Consider the following 22,988-nt stretch of genomic DNA (forward strand, 5'->3'; position numbering starts at 1 on the left):
CACCTCTTTAACATACTTTACTGTACAGTAACTAGTCCATATATATCCTTTGTGAAACTTTCAATTTTATTATCAGTTGATCTTGCTCAACTGGGGACAGCGTTAACAAAGACTGTGGAAGTCTTACTTGCCTTGAATTTACAGTAACTCAACAACAAATGTAAAGTTCTTTAATTTCTAATAGTGCATCACCCAGAAATAAAAAACATAGAAATGCTTCAGAAATGTGAAGATCAACCTGTCAGAATTACTACTCTTCTGCATACTCTTATATGAATTCTGGCACAGCACTGAATTTTCTTAGAAAGTCAGAGCATAGCAACTATCCGTACTTATCTAGAACTCCTTTCTTTAGAAAGGCTTTAGTCATGATCTGCAGCACTGTCTCCAGGGCAGTTCGAAGACAAATCCTCAGCATCTATGGGATAAGCAGAAAAAGAATAATCCCAGTTCAGAAGAGAAGTTGTTGCTAGAATTACTTGAAGAAGCCATCAACAGATTAAAAAGAACTTAAGGTTGGCAGGTTATTCATTCCAAACTATGTTTTAAAACACTAAACAAAAATGGCACCACAAATTCTAGCCTTTTCTGGTGCAAAGGAACTAGATAATGCTCTAAATCTGCAACCTTTGTTTTCTTATGGTACTATTTTTAATGTTTTTGGTACTGTTATAGTGTATCATTATGTTATGGTACTATTTTGAATGTTTTTTCGTAACAATACCAATTCATATAAGTATCAGTACGAATTTTTTTGTGCATATACACACCCTTACAATGGCTTACACTGAGAATCTGTCATCCTTTTTGCAAATCAGCAGCTTGGAAGGAAAATGTTTTACCTATGTTTAAAATGCTCCCATATGAAAATATATTATCTGGGGAAAAAAAAAAACTACCAGTGCAGGATAGTTATATTTCTGCCACAGCACACAGGCCTGGATGAGGGCTGAGTGCACAGACATCAGACCATATAATGATAAGCTTCTCCTGAACTAAAAGCCGGTAGCTCTAGGTTAGGTGTTGCAAAGAAATTCTTTACTGAGAGGATGATGAGGCACTGGAACCCCTGTCTGAGGCTGCCCAGATAAGCTGAGGATGCCCCATCCCTGTAGGCATTCCAGAATAGGTTGAATGGGGCCCTGGCCCCTGATCCTAAGTGGGTGGTAGCCCTGTCTGCAGCAGGGAGGTTAGAACTAGATTATCTTTAAGGTCTCTTCCAGCCCAAGCCACTCTACAGTTCTATGATAAGCCAGCTTGCAAAACAGAAAACAAAACTATTTAGGTAGCGTGCATAAGCTGATAGGAATTCTCTTTGAAAAGTGTTTCTGATAATGTTGAAGGTACATCAAATCAGCCATCTGCATTACGAAGGGAAGATGTCTCACGAAATGGGATCAGACCCCCACATCAAGAAGTTGATGGTCTTTGATTCTGGACCTCAGAAATCGAGAAATGACTTGAAAGAACAACTTCCACAGAAAGTGTGGGCATAGTTCTTATGAAAGCACGTGACAGGATTAAGGCTGAATATATACTGTTTTGATTGAATCTAACTACATAAGCAAAGTAAAATGCTTAAATGCATGACGTTTACTCTCACCTTCAAAGGTTGTTCCACACCAAATGCAATAAAAGTGTTCTTCTCTTAAATAAGCAGTCAGTATTTGTAGCTTTGCTGATACCTAGAGGTATGTACAAGGAATCAGTGAACAGGGACTCATATGATGTAAGACAGTTTGAGCTACCGGTGTTGCCAAAACAGCTTGTTTAACCTTTTTCTATGGAAAAGCTATTGTAGGTTGGTAAGTTCCCCACATTTGTAGCCCACAGCACAGGAATCCCAAGGCCTGGTTGTTGGCTCAGCATTGTTTCCAGCTACAGAATTTTCACTGAAGATTCAGCTGAAAGTATTACCTAGATACCTTATATTAAGTATATGATATTTTGGTGGAATTTTGCACACTTCATCTTTTCACTGTAAGTCAAATATGTTAAGCTAACACCGTGGTGTAATCTAGAGGTTCTCAGAAAATATGAATTTCCAGCTTAAGATCATCAGTAAAGTGTCTTCAGAAATTACTTAGGGATTCTAAAGTTCAGCCTGACAGACGTGGCGGGGCATCCAAGATCAAAACTTAAAAGCAAATTATTTATCAAATATATGATTTTGTGTACTGTGGCTAAGACTGTTTAGAATTTCATTTTGACTATTTCCAAAGATCAGCTTCAAAACAGATGAGCAATAGATCAGTGTTTTAATGTTATATATTTTGTCATTTAATTGCTGTAAAAATAATTGCTCTAAGATGGCAAACAGGTCATTTACTACTGCTTTGAAAATGATATATATACATATTTTTTTAAAAAGGCCTATTAAATTTCATTCTGATTCAAGCCATTCATTTAGTTGCAAAACTTACACTTAAGTCTGAGCCTGTGCACTCATCATCTTTCTCTTCATCCTTTTGGTCTTCCTCTTCAGGTTGCAGCCAATACCAAATCTCTTTGGGTGCTTCAATATCCTTAAATAATGAAGGATTAAAATGAAAATTATCTGCCTCTGCAGGTTCTCTTAAAATGCTGGATAAAAACAACTTCTAATAGCTGAGATGTTAGGTCTCCAAACTTACTTGTTTGGTATAACGAAGAATTACTGAAGTTGTAGGGGGAAACTAAGTACGGTAGTCCACAAGAAGGGTTATTCTCTTTTTTAAAATACAAGTAAATGCATGCTAACGCTAAGCTTTATTCCATCTACGTTTGGTACACGTAAGGCTACACAGCAAATCTCACACCAAATCTGTGAACAGATACTCCTTCCTAGATGTAGTTCTATCAGTTGGAGTGCACTGCTTAAAGACTTTTTATCACAACGCCATTGGGTGCTTCATAGTCCATGTCCACCTTGGATGAAGTTAGAGGAAACAGTCAAAGATAATCTAGGTTAATTCAGCTGACTTTCTTTGATTGATGCTCCTTTGTCTGTTTCAATTTCAATAGCACTTGCAGGGCAGTATTTACTTCTAACATGTTAATAGATGAAAGGAAAAAAGAGTTGTTTTTAAGCTTTCAACTTATTAAGTGGCAAAATTTTATAGTATCATAGAATGGCTTTGGTTGGGAGGGTCCTCAAAGGTCATCTAGTTCCAACCCCCCTGCTGCAGGTAGGGTCACCAACCACCAGATCAGCGTGAGATCAGGAAATAGTTGTACTGCTGTTAGCCTTGTTATTCCTTCAATGTACAAGGTGATCTTGTTTGTTTGTCTTAAATGCTTTTTTTGGGAATCTGCTGATCTCAGTGATGATCTCCCATCTTCTGAGATACTGAAAAGCTGTCAGGGCGTGGTCCTGGACAACCTGCTTTAGGTGATCCTGACTGAGCAGAACCGTTGGACAAGATGAGTTCCAAAGGTCTCTTCCAGCCTCAACCATTTTCTGGTGAATTTGCTCCCCACTTAAGAAAAACAGTCATTCAGAACAGCCTGACACTGGCTAATGCATGATGTGCAAACAACACAAAAGTACCAAAAAGCAGGAGCAAATACAGGCAAACGAACACGGTTCCTCACGTAAATTAAGAGAACTTCCAGACACTGAATCACTATTTTGTTCTTAGCCTGTATCTAACACACAAATCTTCCTTCCAACCCCCCGAAAAACCACATCTCACTTTTTGAATATCCAATTGCTGGCAGGCCCTCTGACTTTTTCGAAGGTCTCCTTCCATCTTACGTTCTTCTTGTTTGTTTTTGAATCTTATTCTGGTAAGAAAAGGTAGATAGTTAAAATAAGCAGGTCGACAAACAATGAGATGCATGGCAGTCAACAGCATTTCTAAAATAGAAAATCTGCCGAGATTCTAAACATACCACTTCCCTCAGACTACTGAATGCAGAACAGAGAAGGCCACGCTAACCACAACACTGACAAAGCTATGAAGTCTCTACTATCTGTTTCTGTAGGACCACTGTGTATTTTGGGCGAATTATACCTTTCAGTTACACCTTCAGGACAGAGCTTTCGATGGCACTGCACTCTGAAATACTGCTTTTGCACAACATTTCCACGAAAAAGTGGTTCATGAAAAATTTGCAAAAGCTTTTAACCTTCCCTTGCTTTTCCTTCTTCACATACAAACATGCATATCAGGAGAAACTTAAAATAATAAAACCTGAAAGATTTACCCTCAGTTGTAATCTGTTGCACATATAAACCACTGCAGTGACCATGCCCTGGGTTATCTGTGAATTTTCTATTAAAAAATGACATGGTTCTCTGATTTAAAATGTTACAAATGACTTGAGAATTAGTATACATATTGCATATTAGTATATGCATATTAGTATGCATATTGTTAACAGTTATAAAAATAAATGAAGCAGCATACAATTCCAGTACTACAGTGTTCACCTGCTCTTGCTTTAGAGCTGAGAAGCAATACAAGTATGTATTAACCCATACCTCCCATTCAAACAACATGCAGAAGAATAACCAAACTAATGAATAAGAAGAATGGCCACTTACACCTTGTTTGGAGTTTCCTTTACAGGATTTTACCTGAATTGATCTGCAGCTTGTTCATTTGCTTGTTTTTTCATGTGGAGTTTTTGTCTATAGTTTTCTAGTTTTTCTTCAGCTTTTCGCTTTTTGAATTCCTCATGACCAAGCCCACTTCTGCCTATGTAAGTACACAACAGGAATGTAAGCAGCTGAAAAGCTGTAATGTACAACTAAGTAAGTTAGGAAACGTCACAAACCTGTTTTTATGTTCAGAGGAATAGGTTCAACAATGCCTTCTCCTGTGAGGGGAAAAAATAGGCAGATTTGAGAATGGAGGTCTTTCTCAAACTGTGGTTGGTGTGGTACAGTCAAGTAGGCAGCTGCTTTTGCCAGTAAACAAGTACATTTTCTTCAAATTTTGCTTAGTGCAAATAAAAAAAAACCCCTCACATTAATGTACACTTAGTGCTTTACGAATGACCCAGTTGAATTTGAGCCCCCTTTCCTTTTTGCCTCATCTGCTGAACTGCTGTGTGCTTTTTCCAGGATGCTGGAAAAAGAGAAAGAAAATGATGTTGGTTTGACAGGCACAGCATACCTGTGCCGAAGGCTGCTTTGCTACATCTTCGATGGCATTTTTTGTTCTAGAAATTCACAACTTGAGAAAGATGAAGAATGACAAGGATCTGTCTGGGCCAGTTTATTTGCTGATCATCTGCTAGAGATGCACTGAACTGACACAGCAGTTATTGATGTTTTGCTTTGTTGGTTTTCTATTTCATCTAGCAGGTCTTCCTGGTGTTCACTTCTTTAACAGACTATAAATACAAAGAGGAGGCTGACGTTTTTTAAGCAGTTAGTTTTCCACAACCATCCAAACAACTTCTTAATGCCACAGCCACACACAGACAGAAGTGCACGTAGCGAGCAGCAAGTCCTGCTGCTTCCCTCACCTCTTGCAACAGATGTTTTTGTCTTCGTTTCATAAGTTTGCTCTTACTTTTTGTTCAGCCACAACACACACACAGTGATGGTTGGGCTCGCAGTGAGGCAGATATGGCTCTATAGATGAGGTAGCACAGAATCATTAGGGCTGGAAAAGGCCTCTGAGATCATCTAGTCCAACTGTCAACCTAGCACCAATATCGCCCACTAACCCATGTTCCTTAGTACTACATTGACACGTTCGTGGACCACCTCCCTGGGCAGCCCATTCCAGTGCTCAACCACTCTTTCAGAGAAGCTCTTCCCAATACAGAACCTGAATTTCCCCTGGTGCAACCTGCGGCCATGCCCTCTGTCGACCTTAGCTAAGGACAAACAGAACGAATACCTCCCTCAGGGGACACCCGAGCACAGCCTGCTGTTCTGACAGCGACAAACTCACCGCTTTTGCCCAGGGCCTGGCCACTCTTGTAGCCCATCTTCAGCAGCAAGGCGAAGCCTTTGTTCTCGTTGCCTAAGGCGCTGCTCAGCACCAAGTCGCGTCGCTCTTTCTCTTCTTCCTTCACGCTCTTCTGCCTGTTCTTCTCGTTGGCTTCTTTTTGCTTTTCCTCTTTCTGAAGAGCTTCTCTCACGCGCCGCACCATGGGCACCCCCGGCCTCACATCCTCCCTAAGGATGCATGACCCCAGCAAGCGTTAGCCCACTTCTGGGTTTGGTTTTACGCGCTTACAACCACTGAGGATGAAACAAAAACACCGCCTACTTACTTAATAAATAAATCAGACATGTAATCTTCCTCTTCCTCGTCCCCCATGGCTAGCACACATGTCCCACTCAGACCTCTTCCTACAGATGCTGTCGATGAGGTTTACGGCGCACACGCTGCCTTTTTCGGGACGGCAGCCCTCCACCAGCCGGGGGTACGCTCACAAGGCTTCCCCGCTCCCCTTCCCCAGCAGAGCGCTACAGCCAAGCGCCTGCGCGCGGCCGCCCCTTGCCCCGCCCCGCCCGCCTGCGCACTTCCCGCTTCCTGCTGCGCTCCGCGGCCGGCTGTGCTCTGCTGAGGTGCGTTGGGGCTGGGGCTGCTCTAGCGGCTCGGGGCGAAGCCCCCGCATCTCCCTTTCCCCCGGTCGTTCTCTTGCCAGCTGGGCGGGAGCTCAGCGCGGAACCGAGCCGCTGGCGGCGTCTCCTCAGCGGGAGCGTCTCGTCGCGGTGAGGGGGTGCGGTGTGGGGCCGGGGCCGCGCTGAGGGCTCCGGCGCACCGCGGTGCGGTGGGAACGTAAGGTGCGCGCCGTTAGCGCCCGGCCTGGGGGCGGCGCGGGGCTGAGGCGGAGCGGCACTCTGAGGCTCCGGGCGGCCGCCCCCGGGCTGCGCGGTCGTCGTTCGTTCTGCTCTCACGTAAAGGTGTTGTGAGTTGATGTACGTCAGTGATAGGCAGCGCCTCTGAATTCTTCCCAACGCTAAGAAAAAAAAAAAAAAACCCAAAACAATCAGAAAACCAGCACCCTTCGTTGCTATCAGGTAGGGGGGCTGATTTAAAGAATAATCCAGTTACTAAATTGAAATCATTTTGTTTTGCTTTAAGAGTTTGTTGGGTTCGGCTATGAGTGGGGCAGCCGTGGGCACAGCAAGCAGCCTGAGAATGCACGCAGTAGGAAGATGTTGGCTTACATAACGCTTCTTAGGTGCTCTGCTTTTCCTGTTCTGCCCCGTGCCCTCATTCCAGCACTGCTGAGTTCAGGGTTTGCTTGTGCTGTGTTTTTGTTGTTGTATTGCTTTGTTTTTGCCTTTTGGGTTTGTTTTGCAAAACAAACAGTTGATTTTGTTTTGTATTTTTTTTTAATGATTTTTTCCCCCCTCTCTGTTGTCTGTTAAACAGCTCCGTTCACCTAAATGTAGCTCGCTAAGGTTACGTTGCCTTCGGTGTTTGCTTCCCCCACTGGTGTGCCTTGGTGGTGCCTTGCACCTACCCAAGGTCATTGTTTGAGCAGGACCTCGGCTCTTTGACCTGTAGTGCTCTGCTGGGAGACCCGCAGTCAGGCCACTGCTACTTGTATCCTGGCCGATGCCAGGAAGGCTGCCTGGGTTTCAGAAGGCTCATCTGTCCCATAAAGCAAGGCTGGTGGGTGTGGGGATCCAGCTGTCCCAAATTCTGTTGTTCTTCCTGCCTTTCTCAAATTTGTGATGGATGGCAAATCACATTAATATCAGTTCCATCTCCACACCTCTTACTCCTTCAGTTGCAGTTAAATAATTATAGCCGTCACAGAATTTCAACTGCAAAACTGTGTTAAGCTACAGGATAATGTCTGCTGTTGGTTTTTACTGGATGGGTGAGTTGGTAGGTCATCCGGTGGTTCTTAGTGATGTCTCCTAAACCAGCACCAGTGAGTCTTATTTCTAGAAAATATATGTATCTGACTTCCTTAACGTAGTGGTGCTGCTGTTAGCACATGTTGCTGCTGGAGCTCTGTTGTGCTCTGGAGCTATGTTTAGTGGAGCTCAGGCCCCGTGCTGTGCTATTTCTGTGAAACCCACTCTTTGTGTCTCAGGGCGTGCACATGTGAGAAAGGGAATCGGTCTGTCATTTCTGGAAGCAAAAGTTACTAATTCCCCACCAGTGCTCGTGGTGGTAGGATTCTTTCTCACCTTGTCTGTGGAGAATGTTGAGGAGGTGGCTGGATTCGTGTCTAAGCTTCAGGAATGGGCTCAAGGTCTCAATTAGAGCAGAGTGAGAGCTGTGCTTATGTGAGAGGAGGCAGTGAGACGTCTGTCAGCTCTTTAGTGTTTGTTTTGTTTTCATAGGCAGGGACTTTGGCATATATAAACTTTGGCTAAGAGTTTGCCCCTTAAGTTGCCCGTAGGTTCTCCTTTTTACAATTAACAACTCAGATTCCTGAAGTACTAATGGATGTACATGGTTGAAAATGAGTAGTTCTCATCTGGGACTCTGTAGTTAAGGTACTTCTAAACAGGCTTGAATCATGATTCCATAATCTGTAGGTTCCATCTTCACATCTTCATCTCATTGAAGTTTGATACTGTTGTACTGTATTTCATACTAATATTCCAGTTCTTATTTCAGAGTTGCTACCGTCTGTGATAAAACCAGAACTGAAGCAGGGATGGAGCTGGCTCATAGTTTGCTGCTGAACGAGGAAGCGTTGGCGCAGATCACAGAGGCGAAGAGGCCGGTCTTCATCTTTGAGTGGTTGAGATTTTTGGATAAAGTGCTGGTAGCTGCTAACAAGGTAAATTGCTTTTTCCTCTTTCTGAAACGCGTATTAATTTAGTGCTTGAGACAGTAGGTAACATCCAAGTCATAACTGTGTAATTCTCGATTCAGCTGCTGTTTTAGTTTGTAAGTTGTAAGTATTGAATTTAGGTACTCACTTGGACTCTCTGTTAAAATCCATCTACTTTGGTTTCTGTTTTCCAGTGTTGTAAATGTTTGGAAAGCAAAACCTTCCTTTCCACTGTAAGGAATCTTGATGGTAAAGAGGATTGAAATGTTCTCTGTGCAAGTAATACTGCAGTTTTAGTGAGTCATATAAAAGAAGGTAAAAATTACGTAGAACAGTTAATTCTGATCATTTAGCATCCATCTTCACAATTACTTGAGTGTATCTCATACCTCTGTGAGACAAGCAATTTGTCAAATTATGTAGGAGTAGTGTGAGGTTTTGCTTCAATCTCTTGTAGTTGTTACCAGGAGTTATGGGAAACAAGCTTAATTAATTTCATTAATTTTTGGTCCATTAACAGACAGATGTCAAGGAGAAACAGAAGAAACTGGTAGAACAGCTAACAGGACTCATCAGCAGTTCCCCAGGGCCGCCAACGCGAAAACTACTCGCAAAAAACCTTGCTGCTCTCTACAGCATTGGAGACACATTCACAGTTTTTCAGACACTTGACAAGTGTAATGACATCATCAAGAGCAAAGATGATACTGCAGCCTACCTGCCCACGAAACTGTAAGTTTGGTATTACTTGGGGAAGGGGGATGGTTTTAAAGCAAAGACATCCTGGATATTACAGAAATATCTGCCTGTATATGTGCGTGTTAAGTTAAATTTTGTGGAACTTATATTTTGTATGCTTAGTTGGAGTCTGTGTGTGCTTGATTTAGAAGGAAAAAAGGACTACGTCTGAGTTTGTGGAGGGCAGGATTTGAAGGTGACAAACACACTGTTTGAAAGTTTGATGCTTTCCTCTAAGCAAAGGAGTATGTAATGTTTCTTCACTTTCTTATGCCATGGAGAGGATAAGCAGTAGTTGAAGTAATGCAGTGAAGAATTTCCACTAGTTGTCTTATTGGTAATTGGACCCAGGTACCCAATTCACAGTGGAACCTGCCAGGATTGTCAAGTGGGAACGTTATTTATTGCTGAGAGAACTGTAACCAAATGAAGTTTGATTTTTTTTTTTCTCCTCCCCTCAAGCACTGCCTGTTTATATTCCCCTGTTATAATGTAGCTTGAACCTCTCAAGGAGAATCTGTATACTTGGATGTGTCTGTGTGTGTGTATGTGATCCTGTTTATCTTCACAGGCAGGAGCAGTCTTATTTGTAGGAATCTGTTAATACCACACACAGCATCTACTGAAACTTCTTCAGCACTCTCCCGTGGTACATGTGGGAGCATATTTAATATCTTGGCAGTGTCTAGCAGTCGCCAGTTCAGGCTGCCTTCAGATGTTGTTGTTACACACCATTAGGATAACATCTGAAGTCACCTTTGGGGCTGATACTGTCCTCCTTTTCCCTGAAACTGTTGCTACTCTGTGGGGAGCTTGCTGTTGTGTAGAAGAGCAGGGCAGGAGGCGTGCCAGTTAAGCAGCAGGCTGTAGAACCATGGAATCCCAAGGTTGCAAAGGACCTACAAGATCATCTAGTCCAACCATCCTCCCATTGTCATTGCTACCACAGGCTACTAGACCATATCTCATAGCTCCTCATCCAGATACCTCTTGAACAGTGCCAGGGATGGCGACTCCACCACCTCCCTGGGCAGGCCATTCCAGTGCCTGACTACCCTCTGAGAGAAAAATCTTTTCCTTATGTCTAACCTAAACCTCCTCTGGTACAACTTGTGGCTGTAATCACATTGCAAGGTAGTTTACCAAAAGAAATCATTTACCCAAGGATTTCAGGTTTACAAAAACCTTGGGAGCAATTTGCATATCCTACCGCACTGTGCTGTTACTCAAAACATGGTAATCAAAAATGGCAGAGAAAGAATGTGGTGATGTTTGCAGTGGTTTTTTATATATTTATATACATATATATTTGCATTCCTGCAGTCATGGATGCATCTTAGATTCTTAGCTTGAAAAGGGTGTCTCATTCAGTATCTTTGGAAAATATATCAAAGATCACAGGGTTGTTTCTTTACCAAGCACTTGTAGTTCAAGTGCACAAAATCCTGATCTTGCAGTAAGGTTCGTGCATGTTTGTCTTCTGCAGCTCACCCTGTAGATCATGTACTAATATCAATCCAAGCACATCTGTATTCTAAGAAGCTAATCACTTCCATGTTTTTCTTAATTAAGCACATGATTTAAATGCACTGTAAAACAATGAATATGATTAGCAGGTAATGAGTTTTTTATTCATCAATGCTGACTAAAACATCCATTTATACTTCAGTTTTTGTCTTCATTTAAATGATCCAGGAAATGAATATACCTATGGATGCCTCTTTTCTCAGGGCTGCTGTGGCGTGTGTTGGAGCGTTTTATGAGAAGATGGGCAGAATGCTGGGTAGTGCTTTTCCAGAGACAGTGAATAATCTTTTAAAGTCTCTGAAAAGTGCAGAGGTGAGTTTTGCAGCATTTTCCACATGTGGTCTTGATTCCATTTAAACTGAAACTCTCTCCTTCCAAAGGGGTTTGCTAAAATGCCTTTCATGTAGAAAAATGCAGATGGCTTGTCTGAAGTTAAACCGCGTGCATGTATTTGATCTGCAGAGAGAGTTTAGAGTTTTGCCATATTAATGTTATTGCAGTTGCTTTACTTTTAATTAAAACTGTGAATAGGTTGTAGGAACCATCTGAAATGCTGCACTAGGTTTCCCCTTGGGTACCATGAGTAAATGCTTCTGTTTTGTAACAAAAATGTTATGCTGCTTGTGGGCAGGATACACTGTAAGAAGAATCTGATATTGAGGGAATGTGCCATGGGTTGTCAGTGGGTCTGACAGGGCTGACATAGCTCAGTTTCTTTTGAAGTAAATGACAAGTTGGAACAAGTGCTGACTGTGTAGATCTTGACTCCTCCTCCTGCATATACACTTACTCTCTGTGAGTAATAAACATCTATAATCCCACTGCTGGATTTAAAGCGGGGACTTCTATCAGCGCTGAGTGTTACAATGGCTCTGCGTTCTGCCCTAAGGGTGCTTGTTTTCAGCAACACCCTGTGTGTGAGTATAGCACAAAACTTGACTACTTGGGCTTCACGTTGTCTCATACATTCTTTTTAGCTGCTTCTGTTTAGTTGTTGTTTCTTTAACCTGAGGCTGCAGCAGATGGGGAAGGACAGCAGCAACTTTTGCCATTTGTTGAACTGCTGGCACTCCTTAATTTGTGATAACAGATGCAATCCTACTAAAACCAGTTCTAGCATTCACTGCCACCTACAATCAGCCAGATAGCGGTTGTATGTGACTTCAGTGAACTATTATCCGTTTTCACAAACAGATGTGTGCGCAGAAAGGAAAATGCAGAGCTGTGTACCTGGTTCTTGGATATAAGCGTTATGTCTGCATTTCTGCATAAATGCCTCTTTATGTGTGCAGTCTCAGGGCCGCAGTGAGATCTTGATGAGTTTACAGAAGGTCTTAAATGGACTTGGAGGAGCAGCAGCTTCTTGTCACCGTGATATTTACAAGAATGCCCGGTCTCTGTTGACAGACAGATCTATGGCTGTACGATGTGCAGTGGCCAAGGTGGGTGTGTTTCTCCACAGTTCTAGGAAGTCTTTGTGCTGTGATTGTGAAGTGTCTGCTTTTAAGCTTTCATCTGTTGCTTATAATGGAAAAATTGGTTATTATTTGGGAAAGGTGAGTCCTTGCCAGTTTACATCAAAGGCTCAAATGTTTGACTTGCTACTTTGTGTACACTGAGGTACAATAGTATTGATTTCCTCACTTCATAAACAAATAATGAGATAAAGTAAGTTAACTGTGGGTCTCAGTGGGAGAGGTTTTAAGTAACAGGTTTCTTTTCTTGTGTTTTTCTTATACTTTTTGTGTGTTAACCTGTTCTGCAATTCTTCTGATAGTTCATTGTTACATAATTTTTATGGTGATAGAGTGGGGAAAAAAACTGAACTCTGAAGTTATTCATATTAAAATGTTTGCAGAATAAACCTGATAATGGCATTGAAACTTAGAAGGTAAGAATAGTCTCTGTTGGTTCTCAGCAAGTTTTTTTTTTTTGGTGTCTTTTTTCCTTCTGCAGTGTTTGCTGGAATTACAAAATGAGGCGGTGTTTATGTGGACAGCTGAGCTGGAGAATGTTGCAACGCTGTGCTTTAAAGCTCTGGAAAACTCAAACTATGGTGTGCGGGTTGCAGTGTCAAAGCTTTTGGGAACTGTCATGGCTACGGCACTGATACCAAAACAAGCAACAGGTACAATCCTCCTGAATTATGTCCCCAAACAAATTGCATCTTCCATATCGTGTTGCATGATACGATATTTTGTTCCAGTTCATGAACACCTGTAGTTGATTTGCTGTTGTTTTTTAAACCTCCGAGTTTAAAAAGAGGTAAAGCACTCATTCTCTCTTGTAGTCATACAAAGACAAAGGAAATGGTCAAAAATCATTTGGGAGAAAGAACTTATTTTGTAAGCACAAAACAAAGCTGTTAACTGAAATGTTGGCTGGATCTATGTGTCGAGAGAACTCTGAATTGATAATTCCAATTTTTGAGATAATTACTTGTATTGCTTGGAACTTTAGGATTAAATGGTTGCTTTTCTCTTGGCAAAAGTGATGCGACAGAATGTGAAGAGGGCTACTCTTGAGGAAGTCTTGGAACTCATGGCCACGGGATTTCTGCGAGGAGGGTCTGGTTTCCTAAAGAGCGGCGGAGAGATGCTGAAAGTAGGAGGATCTGTCAATAGGGAAGTGAGAGTTGGCGTTACTCAGGTTTGTGATAATCTGTAGTGGGTTTTTTTTCCCCTCAAATTAAGTAACATTTGTACATTGTAACACTTTTAGGAGGAAAATATATACTTCTGGTCTTTATTTGCTTGTAGTAACTTGCAAGGCTAATTTGATTTGTTTATTTGGTGAAATGTATGGACAGTGTCATTCACCTATGTTACATTTTATTAGTGGTGTACTGTAACCATAGATTAAAATACGTGCTGGAAAAGGCTTACTTGATTGGTGTGTCTCAGTTGGGATTAAAAAAGATGTGAGAAATTAGTATCCTAACATGCTTCTGCCCTTTTGTGTGCTGGCTCTCTCTGGTTGCTGAGTAGTAACAAGCAGCCCTAGCTTGTTAAACTGTGTTTCTTCTCTCCATATGTCTTTCTTGAATAGATGAAGTCTTGTGAATATGGAAGCACTGTTTGTCTAGTAGAGGAAGATAGCAGCAGCATATCTTCAAATTCAGGCCTTCCCACTCTGACATATTTCTGCTGCAGAAAGTTGTCAGAAGGCAGATTTTTTGATCTAAGAGTATTTTATGAAATAAATCCTGGTTTTTTTTTTTTTCCTTTTTTCCCCAGTCTTTTTCAGGTGCTTTTGGTAAAAATGCATGGTCTTCAACATGAACTAGAACATGTTTGTGTTGTTGCTGATACTTATATTATTGCTGTAGATTTTTTTTATTACTATTTTTTAAAATAAGAATCGATGCAGCTAGAACTGTGGGCAGGACTTTACTGTCATCAGAAGTGTATTACGCACTTCACACTGCATGTAGCAGTAATAGAGAGCTGCCCTTGGTGCTGGAAACAGTTCAGCAAGGGCAGATACTGGCTAAATTCATCTTATGTAGCCTGATCAAGGTTGCATATAACTAACTGTTATTGCTGCTGTCGTGCAGTATGCATGGGTATTACTGCACTCATTACTCTGCAATGATCAAACAGTCTTTTCTTATTGTTTTAATTGGATCTGTATGTAACTTCTGAATTTGCAGGCCTATGTTGTCTTTGTTACAACATTAGGAGGTCAGTGGTTGGAGCGCAACTTTGCTACATTTTTGTCACATGTACTTGACCTGGTCTCCCATCCTCGTGCAACTCAGACCCACGTGGAAGCAGTGTACTCTCGAAGATGTGTGTCCTTCATCCTGAGAGCAACTGTGGGCAGCTTACTGGGGGAGAAAGCACAGATTGCAGCTGCCAAAGATATATGTCAAGCCATTGGTAAACAGATGAAGGCAGTGGGTGAGAAACATATTTCCTTATTTGAGACCTATTGAAAATGATTGCTGTATATGCTGAGTCAGCCTTTTTCCCCACTTAATTCTACCGTGAGGAGTAATTCTGTTGCTATGGTAAAAGATAATTCAGTTGCTTTCTATTTGAAATGAAATATCTAAAATATAAATTCTGTCAGAAAGATGATTGTGTAAAATTTGCTTTTATCCTCTGTTGGCTTTTGACGTTGCATTTGCTTTGATTGCAAAAGCACACTTTTTTTACCTACTTTGCATTCCATCTTAGGATAGGTTGCACTTAAAGTTGCACAGTTCGGCTGAAGACCAGATAATGTCCTTGTACCTATCCTACCAATATGCATAATGAGATCCAGTTCAATTTTACTGGTGACAAATAAAGATGTAATCCAAAGACAGATATTTAAGAAGATAAATGTGGACTCTTGAATATGTAAGAGGACTGGCAATTAAAACTGTTGGCATTTGTTTCTTAGAAAATAATTTGAGCTAGAGTTTGGAAAAGGGAGATGGAATTACACAGCAGTACATTAATTAAACAAGTGATGGAGTGTTTCTTTTTCTTTCTTTTTTTCATTTTTTTTTAATGCCACCATCTAATTTGATTTTAAATTAATGTTTTAATGTTTGGAAATGCAGTTGTCTTTGAAGCTTTTCCAGGTTTTTTTCATAGGGGAGTTATGTCTGATTTAGTTTATATATTATACATATAATAATATGTATAATAGACAAATATTATATATTATACATATATTATATGTGTGTGTTTATATATATATATATATAAATATGAAGCATATAAATGTAATAGCAGGAATTCTGATTCCTTGCTTTGATTATTTATAGATTTCTGCAATTTTATATATACACACACATACACGTGTGTGTATACGTGTGTGTGTGTGTGTATATATATGTATATAAAATTTATTAGATGGATTTTTATTTGGTAATGATTTGTTTATCTCCTTCACCTAAGGAGGATCATTTGATGTTGAATTTATATTGCATTGGATGTATAATTTAAAGCTGATACTCAAGTTTATTTTCTTTGAAATGATAGTTGCAGCTTCCTTACCCATCAGGGTATCCTCTTATCCTGTACCCTATAATTCCAGGGACATTGTGTTAGGGTAGAAAACAAGAAGTGGAACCTGTGGAGTTAATTGGAGAACTGGATAAATTCATGATGATAAAAGATATTTAATAAAGGTCTAGGGTTTTTTTTTCTTTTTTGCAGTTTTGTTTTGTATCTATGCATGTAGAACTTAGACACATTGTCTTCCTGGTTCCTTCATCTATAAGTATATGCATATACATAAATGCATTTCATACATACTGCATATGTGTATACTTATTTTTACTGTGTTACAATATTAACCCTATCTCTTAGTGCACTGTTATCCACAGTAACTTCTGGATGCCTGTTTTATATAGTCTTTGGATGATTATGTTTGACTGGTTGCTGTAAAATTTATTTTTCTTCAGAACACGTTCACTTTGAGCTCACACTATGAGCAAATTCGTGGTTTTATTTTAGTATTTAGGGATGATGTCCAAACTAAATAGTTCCTTTCTATTTTGTGTATGCTGTATTCTTTGTATGTGATACTTTATTCTTTTGTGCAGAAGCTGTGGTGAATGATGCTAACAGTGAAAATAAAGCAGGAGCTGCTGATGTGGCTGCAAGCCAGCATGTGATGGTGTGTGCTCTCCAAGAACTGGGCAGTCTGGTGCAGAGTCTGAATGCTACTGCATCTCCTCTTATTCAAGAACCCTCTATTGGTATGTAGATAAACTTACACTGATTGAGTTATTAGAGCAATGAATATGAAATATGATCGCAATCTGTTAAAATAATTAATGTGTAAGAAAGAAAATGGATTTAACTGCATAGTGTTACTAACATTTTTTTTTTAAAGAGAAAGGCTAAGTTATGAAATTCAAGTACTTCAATTCTGACATTTTTAACTTTCATATTGTCTGTTTGATACTGACTCAATTCAAATCTCGACTTGCTAAGAAGCATATTGTAATATTACAACTATAAACTCTTCTTCTGTGTAGGTCTGTTGGAGACAGTAACATCAGTTCTTCTTCATCCCAGCATGGCTGCTCGACTTGCTGCTGCGTGGTGCTTGCGGTGTGTAGCTGTGGCATTGCCTTTTCAGTTGACTCCATTTTTAGATAGATGTGCAGAAAGACTCAACAATCTGAAGACCTCCCCCGAAGCTGTTAGTGGCTACAGCTTTGCAATGGCTGCTTTACTAGGTGGTGTGCATCAGTGCCCCTTAGGTATTCCTCATGCCAAAGGAAAGGTGAGATAATGAGGTTTGTTTGTGAATGAACTAAAAGATGTATTTTTTCAAGAAGTAATTGCTTTCCAGAATGTGTGACATAGTAACAAATTAAAAGGATTGTTGAAATTGAACTTGTACCTAGCATGAGCATTGGTTGGAGCCCTTGTTTGTACATACGTTGCTCCGAAGGTAATGCCTCCCATCTGCTTCTATAGAAATTACAATAAATATGGAGAGCACAGTAATGTTATTTGATAGAACAAAATCTCAGCTACAAAACACTAGCTCTCATCATAGTCACCATCATTAGTTATACATTTTTGCCAGCAATGATCAAGAGCCTGCATTCTGCGCTTGTAGAAATCTGCACCAGCAGAGGGGACCCACTCCTCACCGTGTTCACATCTACTGTTTGATCTTCATTAGCGTTCAGCAAGTGTCAATGGGTGCCATTTTTTCCTGCATGGAGGAATTCAATTCCACCCTTTTCATTTATAAGCAACCCACTGTCAGATGCCGTTTTGTCAGTCTGCTCTTCTGCTGCCATCTGTCACATGGCAACAGAATGTAGTGCAATATTGGTGGGAGGGTTCAGCCTCTACTACTGTACCACCGAAATCCACCTCTGATGTTGCAGGCCAACATAACAAAGTAAGAGGCGTTACTTTTGGAACAGCCCTCCTAGCATTTCATTTGCAATATTTATCAGCTTTTTGTTCCCCTCTTTCAAACTTACATTAGTTAATAACTACTGAAGAAAATATTACCTGTTCTATTTTCATGTGCGTAAGCCTGTCTGCATGTAATGTAATCTCATCTTTATGGAAGAGTTTAAATATTAGAGCATGTTTACATATAATCAGTAAGAGGATTTGTAGTAGTGTGGTAATTTATATTTTTAAAATCCATTTTTGTTGTTATTGCAGATGGTGGTTAGTATTGCTGAGGATCTGTTACGAACTGCTGCACAGAACAGCAGGCTTTCCTTGCAACGGACTCAAGCTGGATGGCTTTTACTTGGAGCACTTATGACTTTAGGTTGGTGAAACCAGTTGTTTTATTTGATTTTAGTGTTTGTCCAACATTTTTGATTATCCATTGTACAAACAGTCTTTACAGATTGTCAGTGCAGTATTGATACCACAGGAATCAAAGACTTCATTTATTTCAGTTGTGATATTAACACTGGGGAGAAGTGGAATATTAGAGTAAGCAGAAGGTGTTGGTCCTCAAATAAACAGACAAAATTAAAAGTAACAAAAATCAAACAAAAGAAAAGAGTAGATATTTTTTTATTTTTAAACCAAGCATTTAGTCAGTCTATGAAAATGGGCAATTCTGTGATGCAAGTTGTTTTATTTGCAGTTTATTTCTTGTCCAAGCATGTCCCTGGATAAGCAACAATACTGATTAGGGATGATGGGAATGATGCTTTAAAAGCTGTTCAATTGGCTTCAAAACAACAACAGCAACAAGAAAAATGCAATCAAACTTCTGTTTGTGATGGCAAGGCACTGGCACAGGCTGCCTGGAGAAGCTATGGATGCCCCTTCCCTGGAGTTATTCAAGGCCAGGCTGGAATGGGGCCCTGGGCAGCCTGATCTAGTGGGTTACAGCCCTGCCTTTGGCATGGGAGTTAAAACTAGTTGGGCTTTATGGTCCCATTTACCCCAAGCCATTCTATGATTCAACATACGATTGTTCATATATGCCATCACAGAAATATCAGAGGCACTATTTTGAGAGCATATAAGTACTCTTGAATTTCAAATCAATTATTTTTCAGAATTTAAAAAAATATATAATGTTTTAATACATTCCTCAGTATTTTGATCTGTCAACAAACACCATTTGTGTTTCCTATTCCCCAGACTATTTCATTTTTGCTGAAAGTTTTCTGACAATGTACCACTATTTTGATTGTCCTTCTCCAATATGTTTTTAATGCACTTTCATTGGGCTTTATATCTAAATCTTTTTCAGGAGGTTTCTGTAAACCTGATTGTGGAACTAGTTTTCTAGTCAGTATCTATCGTTTAGTTTTCTATCATATGAATAAGCTAAGGTGGGCTAAAGAGCTTGCCTTCAAAATATGACATTGTAAGTCAGGATAAAAATACAAGCATCAGTGTTTACATCTTGCAGTATTCAACATGGAATTGGTTATTCCCTATTTTTGGTATGAATATCAACAAGCATTTAATCTTTGTGATTTACTTGCTTGAATGTACAAAGGAGAACAATGAAGAATAAAGGAAACTTACTTAGGGAGGGAAGTTTAAAAGAGAAGTGGAGTAAGAGGAAATAGCAATTAAAAGAGCAAAAACCTTAATGGCAGATTTTTCATACTTTGTATAATAAACGGTCTTACTAATCTGTCACTTTAATTTTTGCATAGGTCCATCTGTTGTTCGTTATCATCTACCTAAGATGTTGCTGCTATGGAGAAATGTGTTCCCACGATCTCTGAAGGAGTTAGAAGCAGAAAAGGCAAGAGGAGACTCTTTTACCTGGCAAGTAACGCTGGAAGGCCGCGCTGGGGCTCTGTGTGGTAAGAATTTCAAATTTCAAAACCAGTACTGGACAGTAAAACAGAATCCCAAATATTATAGAGAAAACTTTCTTAATTTCCATTCTTTCATTGAAAATGAGTAAGACTTGTCAGAGTTTTACCAGTGACCTGTTTTAGGTACGTAGCCTTATGAATGTGTCACATGGTCTTTTGAATAAATATTTTTAGTTGCTGCTTTGCTTACATTCCCTTAGGATCTGTATGTTGCTCATGCATTGTATTTATTTTTGAGTAATATTTTAACTACTTTATTATCAGCTATGAGAAGTTTTGTCGCTCACTGTCCTGAGCTCCTTACTGAGGATGTAATCAGGAAGCTGATGACACCTATAGAATGTGCCATGACAATGATGTCACAGTAAGTAGAGTTTGTTTTTAAGATATTGTTCTATGACCTCGAGAAGCACAGTGTGAGATTAAGAGATAGTCATTTGATAACAAAGTTGTTATTACTGAGGGGAAGTTGCTCTTCTAATCTGCAGGTGTTTTTGCTCTTTTGTATGACAAACAGGTATACAGATTGTAAAGTAAATAGGTACACAGGTATTGGACCAGAAGGATTATCGCATTACAAAGGAATAATGAAATAAAGAGCTTACCCATCTCCTGGGCTCACAGAAGGGCTCCAAGAGGAGTGATCTCCAGATAGAGATGCTTCTTCCTTGGGAGTCAGCCCTTAAATGGGGTCTAGGAGGTGGAGCCAGGCTCCACCCCTTCTGGTCACTCAGGTGAAATTGCATTCACCTGTGCCCCTGTGGCTGACTCAGTGCTCGCCTCAGGTGGTCAATCAGAGGTTCAGGCTGTGATTCAACTGTTCCCATACACTCTTTGTTCACATTTTTCCTGTAGCTGAAATGCTATAACTAATTTGTTTTAATTCGTGTTCTCCGATTTTAACTTAATACTATACTGTTGCTGCTTGTTCATATTGGGGAAAAAAACACTTTTTTGTGACCATTAGTACCTACGGTCTTCAGCTTTCTTGAAGTATGTGCTTCCACATACATGTGCTTCCTTGTTAACCGTGTTTTGAATTTTCAGCAAGCTTTTTGACTTCATGGTTTGCTTATCCTTGTGCAAGAGATGAGAAAGCTCCAATCCTGGTGTGCTGCCAGATGTGAATCAGTAAACTATCTGTTTACAAAATGTACTAGTGAAAAACATCAAACAGTTCACAGCATAAAAGAACAAAACACAATTTTGGGTCACATTTTGTGCTTTTGTTTAAGTAGCAGTTTAAATTAAAAAAACAAAAAAGCCTCATTATAATTACTTCAAAAAAATATCTGAAGTTATTTAAGTGGTGCTGCTGACAGTGGATCTCTGAATGCTATTTTCCTGTTTAGAGTAGGGACAAATCATGTGAAAAGGAATCTGAAATATTTTTTTCAGTAAGTACAGTATTTCTAGCTGTCTCTTTTTCTTCTCTTGATCCTGTAGCATTCCATCAGTTATTAAAGCCCATGGAGCTCATCTGAAAGCTAGTGCAGCTATGGTCCGTTTAAGACTTTACGATATACTGGCTTTATTACCTCCAAAGACATATGAAGGTATGGGTTGTTTTTGTTTTTGATTATTGTTATTAAAGTTAAAATTTCACTCTATATGGGTTTTTTTTGCTTCTTTTGATGTATTTTTGGTGCTTGCTTCTGATGCAGATACCAAGTGCAAAGTAGAAAACTGGGAATCTGCAAGAGTCTTGCATTGTTCCTCATTTTCTGTATGTCATTTTGTCTGTGTGGATATTGCAATGTATCAGAGTAACACAGTATAGAAGTTCTAGTTTTGTTTGTAGGATTGAGAGATATGGAGATCATGTTTTCCGTGTTCTATGGTGTTTTACATCATTACTTAGGATACAGAGACATGGGTTCTTATTCTCAGCAGTAGTGTTGTCAGATTTACTTCTGACCGTTCACTACTTGTAAAATTGAGATAACAGCACATGCTTTGATTTGGAACTTCTGATCTGTAGCTGAAATGTTTTGGTTAAGAAGTAACAATGATTCTTTTTAATGTCCTGTGTTCTAGGTTCATTTAATGCGCTTCTTCGGGAGTTGGTAGCAGAATTTACTTTGACAGACAACTCCGCTAATACAACCACATCACTCCTGAGGTCTCTTTGTCATTATGATGACAGTGTTCTTCTTGGCTCTTGGCTGCAGGAGACTGATCATAAGTCAATTGAAGACCAGGTAATAAGGAAACAGGACAGTAATGAATTATCTGCAATGTCTCTCTGGGTTATGAAGTTTTGCTCCTTTTTTCTGGACATACTTCAGAGGTTTGCCAAGTTTTCTTTCCATGTACTGCACGATGTTTTGATAAAACTGCCTGCAGATGAGAGGGTCATAACACTTATGCAACTTGGATGTCTTTGGTTAGTCAGCTAACCTAGTTTCTTTAAAGAAACTATTTTAAACATCTCTTTAGTGTAACAATTATTCTCATACATTGTTCAAAAACAACTTAAGTTCCTCTTCAATTGTTTTATAAAGAAATTGCTATCAAAATATCAGCGTTGCGAGTGGTGGTGAGGAAAAACAAGATCTAACTTTTTAAAGGTACAGCATGAAATCGCCTATTAAATTTGAGTTAACTCAGTTGTGTTGGCATTGTAAGGAATTTGCTACACTTCTAGACAAGGCACATCTTTGAAACATAGGATTTTAAAAAGCCAGGAAGCAAAAGTTGTTATGGGACTGGATGAAATTTTTCAGATCAGCTCCTGATGTGGATACAATTACCTTTTTTTTTAAATTTTTTTTTTTTATTTTTTACATATGCTCCTTAAGGACAAATGGAGCTTTGGGAACAATTCATTGATTCATTTATCGTTTTCTCTAGACAAATAACTGTTCTGAGCATTGGCTGAGCTGTACCATAATAAGATTTTTGACTCACCTTCTCAGAAAATTCCTGGAATAAGGAGGGGAACTGAAAATCTCCCTTCTACCACAGCCTGTTTAATAGTGGCAAGGCTTCTTAGAAGGAAGTTGTACTGATAGAACTGATCCAAAAGCCAAGACTGATAGCAAGTGTAAAAAATGGAGGGTAAACTGAGTTTTTTGAGAAAAATCAGCATGTCAAAGAAGAGGAAGGCTTTTTCTAAACTTTATTCCTTTGCTGTGGTAGATATAGAGTAGACTTTGGTGCACTATTCGATCAACAGCTTTCCGGGGAAGTCTCTCCACATCCTGCCTCCTTTTTTTCCCGAGCTTGTTGAACAGTAGCACTGTTGGTG

General features: G+C 39.7%; 2 protein-coding genes across 8 annotated transcripts in view; one reads left to right on the top strand and one right to left on the bottom strand.

The window, feature by feature from the left end:
* Positions 1-45: 45 nt before the first annotated feature.
* On the bottom strand, positions 46-6,443 carry GPATCH11 (G-patch domain containing 11). Of its 4 annotated transcripts, NM_001277661.2 has the most exons (8): positions 6,217-6,443; positions 5,892-6,118; positions 4,762-4,803; positions 4,562-4,682; positions 3,675-3,765; positions 2,424-2,525; positions 1,604-1,685; positions 46-418 (listed from the first exon to the last, which is right to left on the bottom strand). In NM_001277661.2, exons 1-8 carry the CDS (start codon positions 6,261-6,263, stop codon positions 363-365), a joined length of 768 nt encoding a protein of 255 aa, NP_001264590.2. In that variant the 5' UTR covers positions 6,264-6,443; the 3' UTR covers positions 46-362. The 4 variants fall into 4 exon arrangements, 3 of the variants coding, with proteins under 3 accessions (NP_001264590.2, XP_046794782.1, NP_001264591.2); NR_102417.3 differs by lacking the exon at positions 5,892-6,118 and having other exon boundaries at positions 4,529-4,682; positions 6,217-6,413; XM_046938826.1 differs by lacking the exon at positions 1,604-1,685.
* Positions 6,444-6,471: 28 nt separating this feature from the next.
* Positions 6,472-22,988, top strand: part of HEATR5B (HEAT repeat containing 5B) — a 54,890-nt gene continuing 38,373 nt past the window's right edge. For 2 of the 4 annotated variants that reach the window (XM_015283750.4, XM_025149417.3), the window contains exons 1-15: positions 6,472-6,514; positions 8,535-8,700; positions 9,215-9,426; positions 11,163-11,271; positions 12,252-12,401; positions 12,916-13,087; positions 13,451-13,608; positions 14,612-14,861; positions 16,502-16,657; positions 16,940-17,190; positions 18,099-18,210; positions 19,571-19,723; positions 20,003-20,102; positions 21,185-21,294; positions 21,776-21,939. In XM_015283750.4, coding sequence (XP_015139236.1) covers positions 8,575-8,700; positions 9,215-9,426; positions 11,163-11,271; positions 12,252-12,401; positions 12,916-13,087; positions 13,451-13,608; positions 14,612-14,861; positions 16,502-16,657; positions 16,940-17,190; positions 18,099-18,210; positions 19,571-19,723; positions 20,003-20,102; positions 21,185-21,294; positions 21,776-21,939 — 2,223 coding nt within the window. In that variant the 5' untranslated portion in view covers positions 6,472-6,514; positions 8,535-8,574. The other 2 variants (XM_025149416.3, XM_025149415.3) reach the window with 2 other exon arrangements.

The sequence above is a fragment of the Gallus gallus genome, chromosome 3 (genome assembly GCF_016699485.2).
Source record: "Gallus gallus isolate bGalGal1 chromosome 3, bGalGal1.mat.broiler.GRCg7b, whole genome shotgun sequence".
NCBI lineage: Eukaryota > Metazoa > Chordata > Aves > Galliformes > Phasianidae > Gallus > Gallus gallus.